The 14,958-nt window shown below is 38.9% G+C and overlaps 1 protein-coding gene across 2 annotated transcripts in view; it reads left to right on the top strand.

The window, feature by feature from the left end:
* Positions 1–14,958, top strand: part of ILA (putative protein kinase regulator ILITHYIA) — a 112,731-nt gene that overhangs the window by 18,052 nt on the left and 79,721 nt on the right. For both annotated transcript variants that reach the window (XM_089150711.1, XM_089150710.1), the window contains exon 15: positions 10,572–10,649. In XM_089150711.1, the coding sequence (XP_089006837.1) occupies positions 10,572–10,649 (78 nt within the window). The remainder of the gene's footprint in view (positions 1–10,571; positions 10,650–14,958) is intronic.

The following is a 14,958-nucleotide window of genomic DNA, read 5'->3' as shown; positions in this document are numbered from 1 at the left end:
TCTACGTCCTCGTGGAATTGAAATATTTTTTTTCCAACCTGTAATTATTTAATTTTGGTTTTTTTTTTTGAAAATTAGGATTATTATATAAAAATTGGGGGAAAAAATACCAAATTTGGTTTTGAAAATGATAGGAAAAAAAGCGAAAGGGCTTTCTACATGTTTTTCAAGTGCTGCCCATGACATTTCACAGACGGATTTGTTAAAGTTAACCAATTTTATTTAGGAAAAAATTTGAAAAGATGGTTTCATATGTGATAGAAATACACGGGCAAGGGGAAAACACTAAGTAACAAAAACCTTGTTTGTTTATCTCAAAGAAATTAAATCAAGGATGATACACTCAATTGGATTATGCCAAAATTATTATTAAAAGAAGTCTTTGTATGTGCTGCTGGGCAGTAAACATAGGGGCTTTTCCTAGTCTTGGCCTTCAAGTTGGAATGGGAAGGCTTGGCTCCTGCATCAGGTTTGGGTTCAGTGGGCTTCTTGAGTTCGACAGTAGGAGAAGAAGGGGAAAGAAGGGGGTGGGAGAACATCTGTGATCTAACCCCAGGTCAGGTACCAGTCTTCAGGATCCTCATTTAGAAAACCAGCAGTGGTTAGGTTTTGAAGTTTGCTATTTTAGGTCTGATCTCAGTCAAATTTAATGGATAGCAACTAAGTATACTCCAATATACCCTCATCTCGGTAATGGGTGAAACAAAAAATGGGGTGAAATAAAAAAGTATGAGATTTTGGTGAGTCAGGCCATCTTGGAAAAGGAACAAATTTTGGTTGAAACTGGAATTTCGACCTTGCAAAAGGCTGAAATTCCTATGTTTCAGTAGAAATTTCGACCGAAACTGGACACTTTTTTTTCCAGGAATTTGGAACTTCAATTTCGAGCCTTATATGGACTCAAAATGATTTGGATTCTTGCATACTACCTATTTTAAGCATAACAAACACTATAGAAGTACTAGTTTACCAAAAAAACCATTGAAAATGTAACATCTAAGTATATACTACATAAGTACATATGAGAAGAAGTGAGAATGTTATCAATTACAAGTCTACTCTATTCCATGTCTCCCTCTTCCGTCTGCACCCCATACAAATGACAATACAAGTCCCATGATGTTTGCCCCATATAGTTTTCAATGTAGTCAGCAATTGCAGCTCTTTACGTGGCCTCTTCCACATGCCTAAGATTTCTTGACGGTGGGAAGTTGTAAATCTCCGGATAAGGAATTGGCTCAACTATATATGGAAAGGCTGGTGATGGCTGTGGTATAAAGTGAAAGATCTGCTCAACAAATGAAGGAGCACACTGGCTGTGAGCATAAGGTCCATACTAACAATAAGATTCCAGTGGCTGACTCCAATAGGTGACAGTGTGAGGGACACCATAAGCTCCATAACCATAAGGCTCTAGTAGTGGTTGACTTAGCCAGGAGGGATACCGTATGGTCCATAACCATAAGCTCCATAAGTCGACCCAGTAGAACCAATACTCTCCACAACAGTATTATATGAGGACTTTGCAGGCCTATGCCATCCGGATCCTCTGGAGGTGGAGGAGTCTCTAGAATCATCAATGCTCATCGATCTCATAGATCCCACCAAGCTCTCAGCATCAATCGGATGGTAGGACCCATATGATGGCGTGTCCTCTGTGCTATAGCCGTGCTGTCTCCCCTTCTCCTTCCTTGAATATGTAGAGGAAGCATTTTGGCCTCCAGATGTAGCTCCAGTATGTTTTGAATCCTATGTTGCGTGGGTGAATTGACTCTCGCCTGTGAATCTCGGTGGTCATCCTCCCCCCTGATTCTCAAGTACTGGTGGTGGTGGTTTGTCCGTAGGATCAGCTGAATCCTGATCATGAGGTCCAACACCCTCCTCATCCCTCCATCATCATCATCGTCATCGTCATCCCCATTGTAGTCATCGCTGGAGGCCTAAGTCACATCATCATCAGTGTCGGACCAGACAATCAAATCCTCACTTTGGGTGGATGCACTAGGGTGTGGCACGAAGGAACTGGCAGGTGCTGCATGTGCACTCCCCTCCTGGGCCATAAAGGCCTCCACATCAGCCTCCATCTCCTCTGCAATCTGTCTACTAGGACGACCTCCCTCCTCATCCAGCAATTGCTCTCCACTGTCCCTGATCCAGTCAACTACTGGGTTATCATCATCATCCATCTCAAATATGTCGGCCAACTCGATATTGTTACTCTCTCTGTCCATCCCCTCTCTAATATGATCCTCCCTCAATCTCATATTATAGTATATGTAGACAAGGTCCTCTAGATACTTCACAGCCAATCGGTTGTGCCTCTTTAAGTGAATGAGGCTGAAGGTGCTCCAATTTCGCTCACAACCAGAGGCATAACATATCTTGGAGAACACTTTGCTTGCAATCGCACTCAAGTGGGGTGAGTCACGTCCAAATTGCAACCACCACTCAGCTGCAATAAACATGGACTCTTAAGTCATTTCAATACATAAATAACTAAATTAAAGATAGAATATAATAATTAAATATATAATGAAATAAATGAATGAACTTACCCCCAGGGGCAGATTCCTGTCCCGATACGGCCACGGAACGACCGAAGCTCCTAGTGGCATCCCTAAATGTCTTTATCTAATATATAAAGAGAAAAAAGAATAACTAGTTACTAGGTTAATGACTTAGTATAAAACTATGAATTGTGAATATCAAATGATTGAAATCACTATCTCACTTCCATAAGGATGATTGCTTGTTTAGATGGATCCGATTCCAACTTCTCCACTACAGGTTGGATGGCATCCGTCAAATCTTGCCTCATCCCAAGATTGTCCTTGTAATGGTACTTGGGATTTAAATAGTATGCTGTGTAAGAAAAAGTATGTCATAAAAGGGAATAGTTAATGCTTAATAGTGTGATAACATAATGAAAATTAAATTGAATACTAGACTTAACAATTCACCAGCCTTATGCAGTGGATGTTGCAACATAGATTGCCATCTAACTTGGATAGTTTCAAGGACTTTCTTGTTGCCGTGTGGGTGGACCTGAGCAACTTGTTGCTTCATCCTCTCTACTGCTGCAAATATGTGTGGTAGAATAGGTTTTCTCTTGCTGATCTACCATCCCCAACATATGCACCACAGGATCAAGCATCTTCTCCACTATCCTCACATTATGCCAGAAAGTCTCATTGAGTATGATGCTCTTCTTCCTTCCATGGATGAAGAACCCTCCCAGCTAAACCACTGCTCTGATACAAACATGTTCCTAAGGCCAGTCTTCCTATTCTCAAAGCTCTGCAATGATATCCAATTAGTAGCAAATCTGGTTATGCCTGGCCTCACTAAGTCACCCTGACACTTGTCCCTCATCATCTTTAATGCATATGTGTGGTTTTAGATGAATGTGCTAACTTGTCGGGCTTGCTCCACGGTCTTCTTCACAAGCTTGACCTTTTCGATGTCCTTCAGCATTAAGTCAATGTAGTAAGCAGCACATGGAGTTCAAAAGAGCTTATATCTGTCCATCCATTAAGGGATCAATACAAAGTCATAAAGTGTACATGTAATGTAAATATATGTATTTAAAAATGAAAACTAATACTATATGTTTTGATACTTGGAGTTCTACTGCATCTTGAACCCAGCTTTCTTGTAGTTGGAGCCCTTATCAGTCACAATTTGGATCACATTTTCCACTCCAACCTCCTTCACCACTTGCTTTAATAACTTATATATATATTTTATTTAAAAATATAAATGTATGTATTTGAAAATGAAAATTAATCTAGTTTTGATACTTGGATCTTGAACCCAACTTTCTTGTAGTTGGAGCCCTTATCAGTCACAATTTGGATCACATTTTCCACTCCAACCTCCTTCACCACTTGCTTTAATAACTTATAAATATATTTGAATCCTTCTTATCACCAGATGCATCTACTGACTTGAGGAACATTGTCCTCCCATCACAATTCAACATGAAATTGATGATGAACTGTCTAGTGGGACCAGTCCAACCATTAGCCATCACAGTCACTCCATAATAAGCCCACATGGGATTTAATCCATTAATATATTCATTTAAGTCCTCCTTATATACGTAGGCAAATAGACATTATATATCTTGTTTGGAGTGAGTCCTTGTACACCACTCCTAGCCTAGCCTATCTCCTCAATCATATCCTTATAGTAGGGCCTTTGGGCTGTATGTGCTAGAATACTATGGTAATAAGCCCATTTGGAGAAAGCCATCCCCACTTTTTCCTTCACACTCCCCCATTAGTGCTTCAATTTTCTATGCTTATGCTCAGGCCTCACAAATAAGGCTGGATCATTGCGAAGAATCTCCGGATCTGCAGTATGTGCTGATGAAACTCGACCCCTTGTAAGGGCCCGTGGGATAGGAACCTCTTGCCTCACACTCTGACTCCTCCTCATAGGGACTTGGGAGCTGCCTGTGCCTCCCATATTTGCTTACTCTCTAGAGGACCCACAACCCAGAGACCTCTGTTACCTCCTCATGTCGTCAACCCTCTGTTGCTCCCTACTCATCATCATCGCCCTCCTGATCTGTTCAGCCTCTGGTTCAGGGTCACATCCATACTCTCCTAGTTCATCTAGACCATAATCCTTGGGATTTGGAAGGTCAGCTAAGCATGCATCCTCGAACTCCTCCCTTTGTGTTCTCTTCTCTTTCCTTTTTTGCTTTCCCCTACTAATATATGAGGCCATTGCCTTCTTGACCTCTGCGAACACCTTTTGGCACCCTACTACATCCTTGTTTCCACCAGCTATATGCACCTTCAGTCTAGTGGCCCCACCTCCTCCTATTTGTTTCTTGCAGTAATTACACTCGCTCTTTCTCCTATCAACTGTAAGTGGCCTCCCGTGTTGCCAAGCTATGTCTGACATCTTTGAAAGAGAGTGCCTGATACAAGAAATACACACTAAGTATCTTGAAAAGTTTCACAATATTTTCCAAAAATTACATATATGCTTCTAATAATAACCTCATATATATATATATATATATATATTATATATTAATCTATAAATAATTTTAAAATATATAAAATACACACTATCTTAAAAAGCTCCACAACATGCTCAAAAAATTGCATACATGCTTCCACTAATACTCTCCTATTTTTTAGATTTAAAATAGAAATTAATTATTTTTTTAAATATTTAAATATTTTTTAATTATTTTATATATATATATATATATATATATATATATTAAATACAGTAAAATTACATAATTAACAGAAAAAAATTGATTCAACACCATCACAGCAATATGGTGTCTCAACTCTCACATACATTAATTTGAAGCTCATACATCTACCATACATATACATTTTTAGCAATATACATAATTTACTAAATAATTTTTAATAACAGAAAAATAAAAAAATAGTAGGAAGAATAAAATTAATTTTGACATTACAAATTCATAAATCAACACTCTAAAGTAAACATACATAAATTTGGAAGCAATCCAAGAAGATTTAAGGTATAAACAAAACAAAAATAAAAAAATGAGGAAGTTGGTTACTCTCCTTGCAAGATTTGAGAAAATGCACAAATGGATGAGCAAATCTAACGTTTGAATGAGATGGAGTTGTAGAAATTAGGTGAAAAGGGGGATGAAATTAAGAGAAATAAAAAAAAAGTTGAAAAGAGGGTTGAAATGTTTGAGGCGATATGGCTCAAAACAGTGGTAGGTCGATAAATGGGTCGAAAATGGACACTTTATAACCTGCGTTTGTGTCGTTTCGGCTCGATTTCGTATTGACCGATATTTTGCATCTTATAGACCGAAATTTCGGTCGATACGATATGATATGGGACACTTTTTGTATCTATCATTGTATTTCGTTTCGATTTGGAAAAGTGCAGACATTTCAACCAAAATTAACGAAATTTTGGTCAAATTTTGTTTCATGTTTGGAATTTTTGTCATCTCGGTACAAGATAGGCAAAATTTCGGACAACCTTTCCTGCGGCTAAGATTTCTTAACTGAATTAGGGTTGAAAATTCTGTACTTAAGTTTCTAATGCAGACGCTGCTGTACTTGACCAAGTATGACCTGCAGTTGAGCTTATTTGACTTCCACACCTTGGAGATTTGAATAGGGAAGTCTAGGGTTAAGTGGGGGAAGGTTTTAGGGTTCAGCCAAGCTAGAATAGGGTCTGAAAATTGAAGAAGCTATTCTGTTTTAACAGAATTTTCAATTGCACAATTGTTCCTCAAACTAGGGTTTTAGGGAGGGTTTCTAGGGTAGGGTTAGGGTTAGAGTCAAATGTAGGTAGAAGGCTTGGGGTACTGAGTCCAAAAGGGGGTTGGATTTGGGTGATTGGTTGAAGTGTTGTGACGGTAGGGGTGTCAAAACCTAACCCGAACCGTTAAAACCGGACCGAACCGGCCCGGACCGAAGCTTAATGGGCTGTGTTTGGGCTGAACAACCTCAGCCCGCAGTGGTTCGGGCTGGGCTGGGCCAGCTCGTGTGTGGCCCGCCAGCCCGAACCATTTGGCCCGAAATAGCCCGAACTCAAACCAACCCGTTAAACCCGCTATAAAGAAATAAGATAAAATAAATTTAAATGTAAAAGACATTAAAACCTCCAAGTATCCATTGTTTTCGTTAATAGTTTTGCTTTGGAATATGCAAACACAAGCTTGTCAAAGCTTTCGCCATTTGGAAGATGGGTTTAGAAAATATATAGCAAGTGTATTGTCATTTGAAAATCTTTTAATGCTTTATTTTGATCCATTTTTACAAGTATCAAGAAGGGGGAGGAAAATAAGCAGAGACTACCACTAAAATTCATCAAGATGCCAGCTTTCTTTGGTATATTAGTTCTATAAGTTTTATTTCTTTGTAGAAAAAAAGTTTTTGGTTTTGAACACCCAACACAAAAGACTTGAAGATAACTTAATGCTTATATGTGTTCACATACTCTTGATAAATTTCACATATCAACAAGGTATTCAAAACATACCACTAAGAAACCCAAACCCAAACCGTTAGTAAACCAAATTCTAAACCGTTAGCCCAAACCGTTGGTCAGCCCGAACCCAAACCGCACCAGCCCGAAACCGGCCCAACCCGAACCGTTGACACCCCTATGTGACGGTTTGAATGTTTTAGGGTTTCTAGGGTTTGAGGGGAGTAGATGAGTTGCAGGTCTTAGCAATCTAATGAAGGGTAGGGGCTGTGATGTAATTCAAAGGATGATTAGAGGGGAAAGGGAGGTGCAATCCTAGGTGGAGGGTAATAGGGTGGACGGGTTGGAGAATTCTAGGGTTTTAGGTTAGGGATGGGGGCTGCTGCTGCCGTATGAATGAGGAGAGGAAAAGGGTTTCCCTAGGGGTTTGGGACGGTGGAAAGGGGATGGGTGGGTACTAGTTGATGGGAGAAGTTCTTTTGAAGAACTGCAGAATATCCTTGGATTTCCAGGGCTGCTGCAAGTGTAAGAGAGGAGAGAGAAGCTTGAAGTTGTAGAAAATTGCAGAAAACAGTAGCACAATACAGCTGCAGGCCTCCCCACCATGGGAAACCCATGACTTATCTCAAGTCCTCCAATTCAATTATTTATTCATCAAAACTGCCTGTCACACATGTGGACAGCTATATTTTAGCCTTTTACAATGAAGAAAATCATAATTGGACTGAACAAGATAAAATACTACTTAGGACTCAACAAGGAATTCAATTTGAAGTGGAATTCCTTCTCACACTATAACTCTACTTACTCATAGAATTAGAAGAAGAATTCTAATTAGAACTCCTAAACGAAAAAGATGCAAAATTAAACTATCTACTTTAAGAAGGAACCGAAATTGACAATAGGATTCCAACTAGGACTCACAGTGGAACAAGGACTCTGTCATAACTTGCGGACCAGGGACTCAAACTCAAAACTAATACTAGATCTACTTTTAGAAAGTAAAGTGCAACTAAGGGAATGCTTCTCTAATTGGGACTCCTAACCTTCCATAGCTAATCAAAGAGTAACTCAAATTAAAAAATATAAGTAGCAATAGGCTCGAAACAGTACTCTGCATGCAGTAAGACCCATTGGGACCCCAAAGAGAGGACAAATGACCAAATTGCTCCTGGTCAGATTCGGCCTTCCCCTGGGGGGGGGGGAGCACAAGAAAAGGGCTTCTTTGGAAAGGGGGGGGGGGTTCCCCCTAGTTACATACATCAACCTGGATCTTCAACTAACTTGCTGTAGAACCTGTTCTTCACTGGAGGAAGTGGATTTGTGGCTATGGCAGGCTGAACCTACAGTGATGGCCTGTTCGTTAGACTTCAAACACCTGGGACCTAAACCACCTTCAACTTAAAACTCCAAAGACCCTGGGGTTTGGACATTAAACACCAAGAACTCTCAGCTGGCTCAAGATCTTGTCAAGTTGGTGGAAAAGTCTCGAGGTGTGTTAGGGGTTATTTGGGGCTGAAATTTGCTCCCAAGCCTATTTTAGCCCTTCTGAACACACTTGTAACCTCAAATTTATGAATAAAAGGTAAATGTGGTCCACTTTGGACTTGAAGAGGAAAACCACTATACTGAAGTGAGACCTTAAAACTGCCTGTTGTAAGCATCATATTCTCATACATGAATGCTCCAAATTCAAAATTCAAACAAGTGTAATGCATTAGTACATTCTTGTCTCGTACATCATCCCATCTCGCTAGATTGAAAGAGAGAGATATCTCGTGAGATCTAATGAGATCTCGAGAGTTCTCCTACCATGAAAAGGAATGGGTTAACTGTAATTAATCAAATATAGGAGGAGTAACATATACACAAATGCGTAAGGACACTACGGAGCTGCTTGTTTATTGATTAGGGACATAATTGAGTGGAAGAATTAATTCAGGACAAGCTTGCATTAAGAGTGAGGGGAGGGTAAATAAGTAATTATGCACCCTAAATAACATGTTGTCAAGGGGAGAAGCCGCCTTCTTCCTTAGGGTGCAAGAAGCAGGCCAGCAGTACCCAGATTCATTTTAATGGGGATAGTCCTCACAAGTCACATCTCCATCTCTCAGAAAAAGGGGTTAAGTAATTCTCAACAAACTGGTTTTGAGGCCATGGTAATCCAAAATAGAATTGACGCAGAGAATTCACCTAAAGGATCTTATTCCATCAATAGACCAGCATAGCTATGGCAACCCTTGGGATAGATCTTCTTAAACTCAGAAGACCAAATTGCAAGTAAAAATCAGTTTATTTGAAGAGCTCTGATGACATATAAATTTAATAGAGTTAAACTTTCTTGGTGTCAAAACCTGATAACCACAGAGAACCAGAAACAAAGAGATTGAGATGGATTTAGGTTGTGAGATAGAATGAAATGGATAAAAGTGGGGCAATAGTATGTGCTTGTTCTATTCAACCAGCCTCCCTTTTTTTTTGGGGCGGGGGATTGTGTGTGGGTTGGTATGGGGGGAGCAGGTGGTAGTATAGAAGTCCAACAAGAGACATGCATTAACGGTGGTATTGTAAGCAATCCAGTGGTATAGAAGTCTCGCATTAACGGCAGTATTGTAAGATAAATCAGGGATACACAAGTACCATCCTCATGGGAGAAACAGCAGTAGCTGTATTGTGAGATGTCAGCCTCGGCAGCCACGTCTAATAAGTCACTGACAATCTGCAGAAGAATACTAGCGCTGGAAATGTGCCATAGGAGAAAGCCTTTGTTTTACATTGAAGCAACGAAGACATAGTAGTAGAACTAGATGCAACAATAAGTGGCTATGCGCCAAGAACAGAAAAGCTCAGAAGGGATTCTCAAATCAATATAACATTTTTACATATGATTACTCCAGCCCTGATACCATGTAGCAAATCCATTGTTTGAATCCACCATCTTCGAATGTAAAGAGAATGGAGAGGAGAAGAAAAAGGAAGAAAGGCTGTCCATACGGCTGGACTAGATTGATCTAGCAATAACGTGAACATGTTTATGTATAATATAAACTTTGCATAGCAAGTTGCTACTAGCACTACTGTAAAGACTAAAGAGTAACTAAGGACCAAACAGCAGTGAATGACAAACAACTCCTGATTGAAGAAGTAACATTACAAAACATCCTCACACTATATTCCTAGAAGTTATGATTCTTTTGAATGTGTAAGTGAATATTAACCGTACTGGTACCTTCCAACCCAGCAGTTGGTGTGATGGTGAAAGCTAAGTCTGCTGGAATGGAAGCATGGGGTGAAGTTTTAGGGTGTTCACATCATGAGAGGTTTGAAAAAGGCTTCTAGGTTGGGACCATGTCCAGTGCATCCTATTAGAACAATTAAAAATGACACTTATTCAGAGAGCTCTTTTTCTATGAACTGGAATCAGGTTATTTGTTTCCCTAAATGTGTGTGATATACGGAGTGACCTTTTTTCTTATCCTCTTCTCACCCCTCTTTATTTTCCTTGAGCCTATAATTGAATTAGTTACTTATTCAGTTGTTCTTTCATCTCAACTTCAAATTTGCATCTTGATGGACTAAATACATTCCTGAAATTGCTCCTCTTTGTATACTTACAGAGACTCCAGAGAAATTTGAAGAGGCATGGGTTTGATATTGTTGACATTATTACTGCAGATGTTGGGAATGTTTGCAAGGTAAATTCCAAATTCCCGAGAGCCTTTTTAGTTGAAATCTATATCATCTAGTCATCTACTACTAATTGTTCATATTCTATTGGAATTTGCTGCATTCCTTGGTTAGGGTATCTTGCAATTTGGCTAAACCCCTTATGTATCTTATGTATTTTGGTGGTTTTTTTTTTTTTTTTTAAATTTTTTTAATTATTGTTTCTTTTAACTTCTCCATTTGCATTTGTTAAGATATGGTTGGCGAGCTTGTGTGTTTATTGATGTAGTAATATCTGACTGAATTAATGAAAAAACAACTTTTACCATATTTTAGCAAATAGTCTGTTCCCATATGCGACTTCAATAACATATCGTCTTGGTTGCTGTATTAGTTGCCATGTTTATGAGTTTTAATCTAAAAAGCGAAAAATACAATCTAAAATCCCAAAATCCCGTGGTAGTTTGGCTAGTTGTTGTCAGTGTTATTAAAACTTAGGAATCCACAAGGGGTTTTCTGGAAATGTATTTTCTAGTCAGGGTCTTACGTGTAATGACACATAAGCGAGGTTTTTCGGTTGTTACTGGCACATTTTTTTTAATAAATACGATACTTGGCTGAGGCTTGGTATACCTTCTTCTCAGATTTAGCCTTTACTACTTTTTCCCTTTTTGCCTGTTATTCTCTACTTTTCATCTCAGAGAAGGCTAGTTATTGGTTATTCTTGATTTTGTTTTTCTACAGCAACTGTACCGAGGGTTCAGGTATATTAATATGAGATACAGATTTTGGTTTCACTTTAGAAATTAAGTTCTCTTCATTTATCAGATGTTGTGGTTATAGAAAAGATTCTTTGTGTTGAGTTTGCTCTACCAAAGTCTAGTTCACCTAGAGGTGTTGAAGGATAGCATTTTGCATTCGTACCCACCCACGCCCCGGGCCCTGGGGACCCCAAACAAAGCTATAGTGAAATTCTTATTCTTATTCTTATTGTTGCAATTTTCAGGAAAGATGACTTGTCAACGTGACAAAGGCCAAGTATTGGGTTTGCATATTGAATCAGTAGGTTCATTTTAAGGGATGTGTCATATTTGAGATATGCATAGAGTGCTACATATAGTCGTGGAAATTCTCAGGATAGTCGTAAAAATACGCTTTTTCAGCCACAAGCAATATTGCGGATGGTTTCCTCAGTTCAACCAAAAGTGCAGTTTGTTTCTTTTTATTTGATTTGTTTTTCAGCAAGGAATCATGGTCCCAAGCATAAAATTTGAAAGGTAAAATTGATGTTTTGGGGGAAAACTCATGCATCCAGTTGCATTGTATCACAATGTATTGGTGGATCAGTTGATCCATGTATTGATTTTATTAGTACCTAGTCATTGTATTGTATGGTATAGCACCATATCGATTGATACAGGGCAATGCTGATTTGTGTTCCTTGGGGGGGGGGGGGGTTTGGTTTTTTGGTTTTTGGATGTTTTCTAATAAAAGTGATGTGTCTCATTATATTAATTCAGTCTGCAGCATTGGTCGATGCATAAATTCTGATGGCCAGATTTTGTTCATAATAGAATACAATAAGTACAAGTACAATATTGTGATGCCCTGATAACAGTGCTTCACTTATATTCTTATTACTGTATTTTCTTTCAAGTGGATGCATAGATATTACACATGCCCAACTTGCACATATTTGGACGAAATACTTTACCACTAAGATCCAGTGGAATCATCAGCCAACTAGTCTGCAGACTCAAAAAGAGGAACACTGCTTTAACTTTTCTTTGATGGAATGATGGTCAATTTCCATAAGCCTTGTCCTGTCATATTAAACAGGATTATTGAGTGTCCTGTCATATCACAATAGTTGAATTAGAACACTGATAACCTGGAGAAAAGACTGAACCCACAGTAGCTTACAAATATCATGGGCAATTGCATGAAAATCTGTCTCAGCACCAAGGATCCGAATCTTGGTTTTGAGCCGGTTCCGACCAGGCCAGAAACTGAGATATTGAGGTTTCAACTGAAATTTCGGTCTAGACTTGGAACACTTCGACCATGGTTTTGAGTCTTTCGACATATGGTTTCGACCCTCATATGCCCTGTTTTTCATCTGATTTCTTACCTCTTACCTATTTAAAGCGTAATAAACACAATTGAACTTCTATTTTGCTAAAAAGACCAGTGAAAAATTGTCATTCAAGTACACTAGCACATGATTGGTTCTGAGAAGTACAAACTATAGTGCATACATACATGAATTGTTTGATAAAAAAGTAAATATAAAACCAGTCAACAAAATACAACAACCAGCTAAAAAGTCCCAGGCTTCAGTTCCCTGTTGAGTGCCTGGCTAGAATTGGTGGATACACCCCGTCTATGGTAGTCCTTCGAATGCTAGATGGAAACTGACCATGACATGTTATGCCTGAAGTTCTCCATGAACTGATTCACGTGTTTCTGTTGGTGGAATCATCAAGGTAATGTAAGATATCTCATCCTACGGAATGTGTCATAAGGAAGATACTTTGATGGACACCCACTCTCAGAACTTGCCCATTTGGATGTGAGAACCCTACTAGTACTTGAACTGGACCAACTGTTACTGATGGAACAGAGTCCACCAATGATGCATAGGCTGCCAGCACTGCTATACGATTCATACTCATATGCAGATTGCATACTACTGCCATCGTCTGAAGAATAAGTAGATGACCCCCTAACTCCTCCATATGCTGATGATGCTCCCCCATGTCCATATGGATCATATCCATAGCCATAATAAGCTCCACGTGGTGCAGATCCGACACTCTCAATTCAATAAAACACCATCACAGTGTAGATCAAGTTATGGTGTGTCACATACATTAAGTTCAATCCCATACATCATGTATACATTTTCATTTTTTCTAAGATACATAATTTAGAAACGAATTTTTAAAACCATAAAATAAAAAAATGGTAGCACTAATCCAAAAATAAATTTAATAACACAGAGTCATAGATCATAGTCCTAGACTAAACATATATTAATTTCATAGTAGTACAAGATCATTTACGCCATGAACAAAGCAAAAATAAAAAATTGGGAAGTTTGGAACAAACCTTGCAAGAATCTCTCAAAGTCCCCCAAAGGAAGAGCAAATGATGTGTTTGAAGGCAAGGGAGTTGTTGATTTAGGGTGAAAATAGGGTTGAAATCACAAAAAACCAGGGAAAAATTAACTTGGGGGTTGAAACCTAAGCTGCGAAACCTGGTGGAACTGTCAAAACCTGTGAAATCTCGCAGGTTTCAACCGAGAGAGAAGACTTTTATAGAAAAAGGTTGGAATTTCAACCATTTCGGTCGAAACTTAGGACTTTTTTGAGTCCTAACAGATCCCATCTCTCTTTTTGGAAAAACTGAGATCTCTGTACCATGCTCAGCACTAGTTTGGTAACAGCTTTCTTCTTGTTCCAACGGGTGGCAAGATCACTACCAGCAGTGGTACATTGACTATATGTGCACTCTCTGATCATCAAGATAACTAGCCTTCTTCAGCATCTGCAAAAGCTTCAACAAAATGTGACTATGAGAATAAAAGATAATGACTTTCCTGGAGCTGGCTTTACGTGTCATAGGATAGCCTCTTAAGTTTTTAGAATAGGGTTTATCTGTGGATTGGCTGCCCAAACATATAGTATATGCTATCACCAAGTTGAAAGGTATATCAATCTTCCAACCAATCTTTGATGTTGGCTTTACCAGCTAGCCCATCATCCTTACTCTTGTGCTAGGATTCTGCTTCCAGAGGCATGTTTATAGTTTTGCAGCCTAACATCCTGGTCTCGGGAAGTGATTGAGGGTATACCATTCCATCCCACCTCCTCCATTCTATTCACCCATTCGGGCATTCACTTCATTCACCCTCTACATTGCCTATAATCAACTTCTTATTTTCTGCCCGCATTGTAATCATCATTCCAGCAGTTAGAAGATGTTGAGATTTTAGTATTTGTTCTGTAGTATACGACCGGTTCTCAATCAGAACTTCAAGCAATTCTGCAGGTTGCTTTGGCTAATCATAACCTTCTAATTTCTGAAATTTGTTTCTAGGTTGGTGTTAAGCTTGAGTTCTACTGCTGATTTGCTGGAGCTTGAAGAACATATGTGGGACTGTTACCATTGGGCTTACAGTCTTGCATCAACGTCTTTTGGAGTTCAAGTCACACTCAATTGCTATATTCTGACATTTTAACTGAAATTTCCAAGACTTCAACTGAGTATTTCAAGGTTTTGCACCAAGGTTTCTAAAATTACGCTCAAAATATGGTCTCTTTTTCATGTTGAAGT

This window comes from Hakea prostrata, chromosome 3, assembly GCF_041222555.1.
Source record: "Hakea prostrata isolate BN-2017 chromosome 3, UWA_Hpros_2, whole genome shotgun sequence".
NCBI classification, from domain to species: domain Eukaryota; kingdom Viridiplantae; phylum Streptophyta; class Magnoliopsida; order Proteales; family Proteaceae; genus Hakea; species Hakea prostrata.
This window is presented reverse-complemented; position numbering and strand designations above follow the sequence as displayed.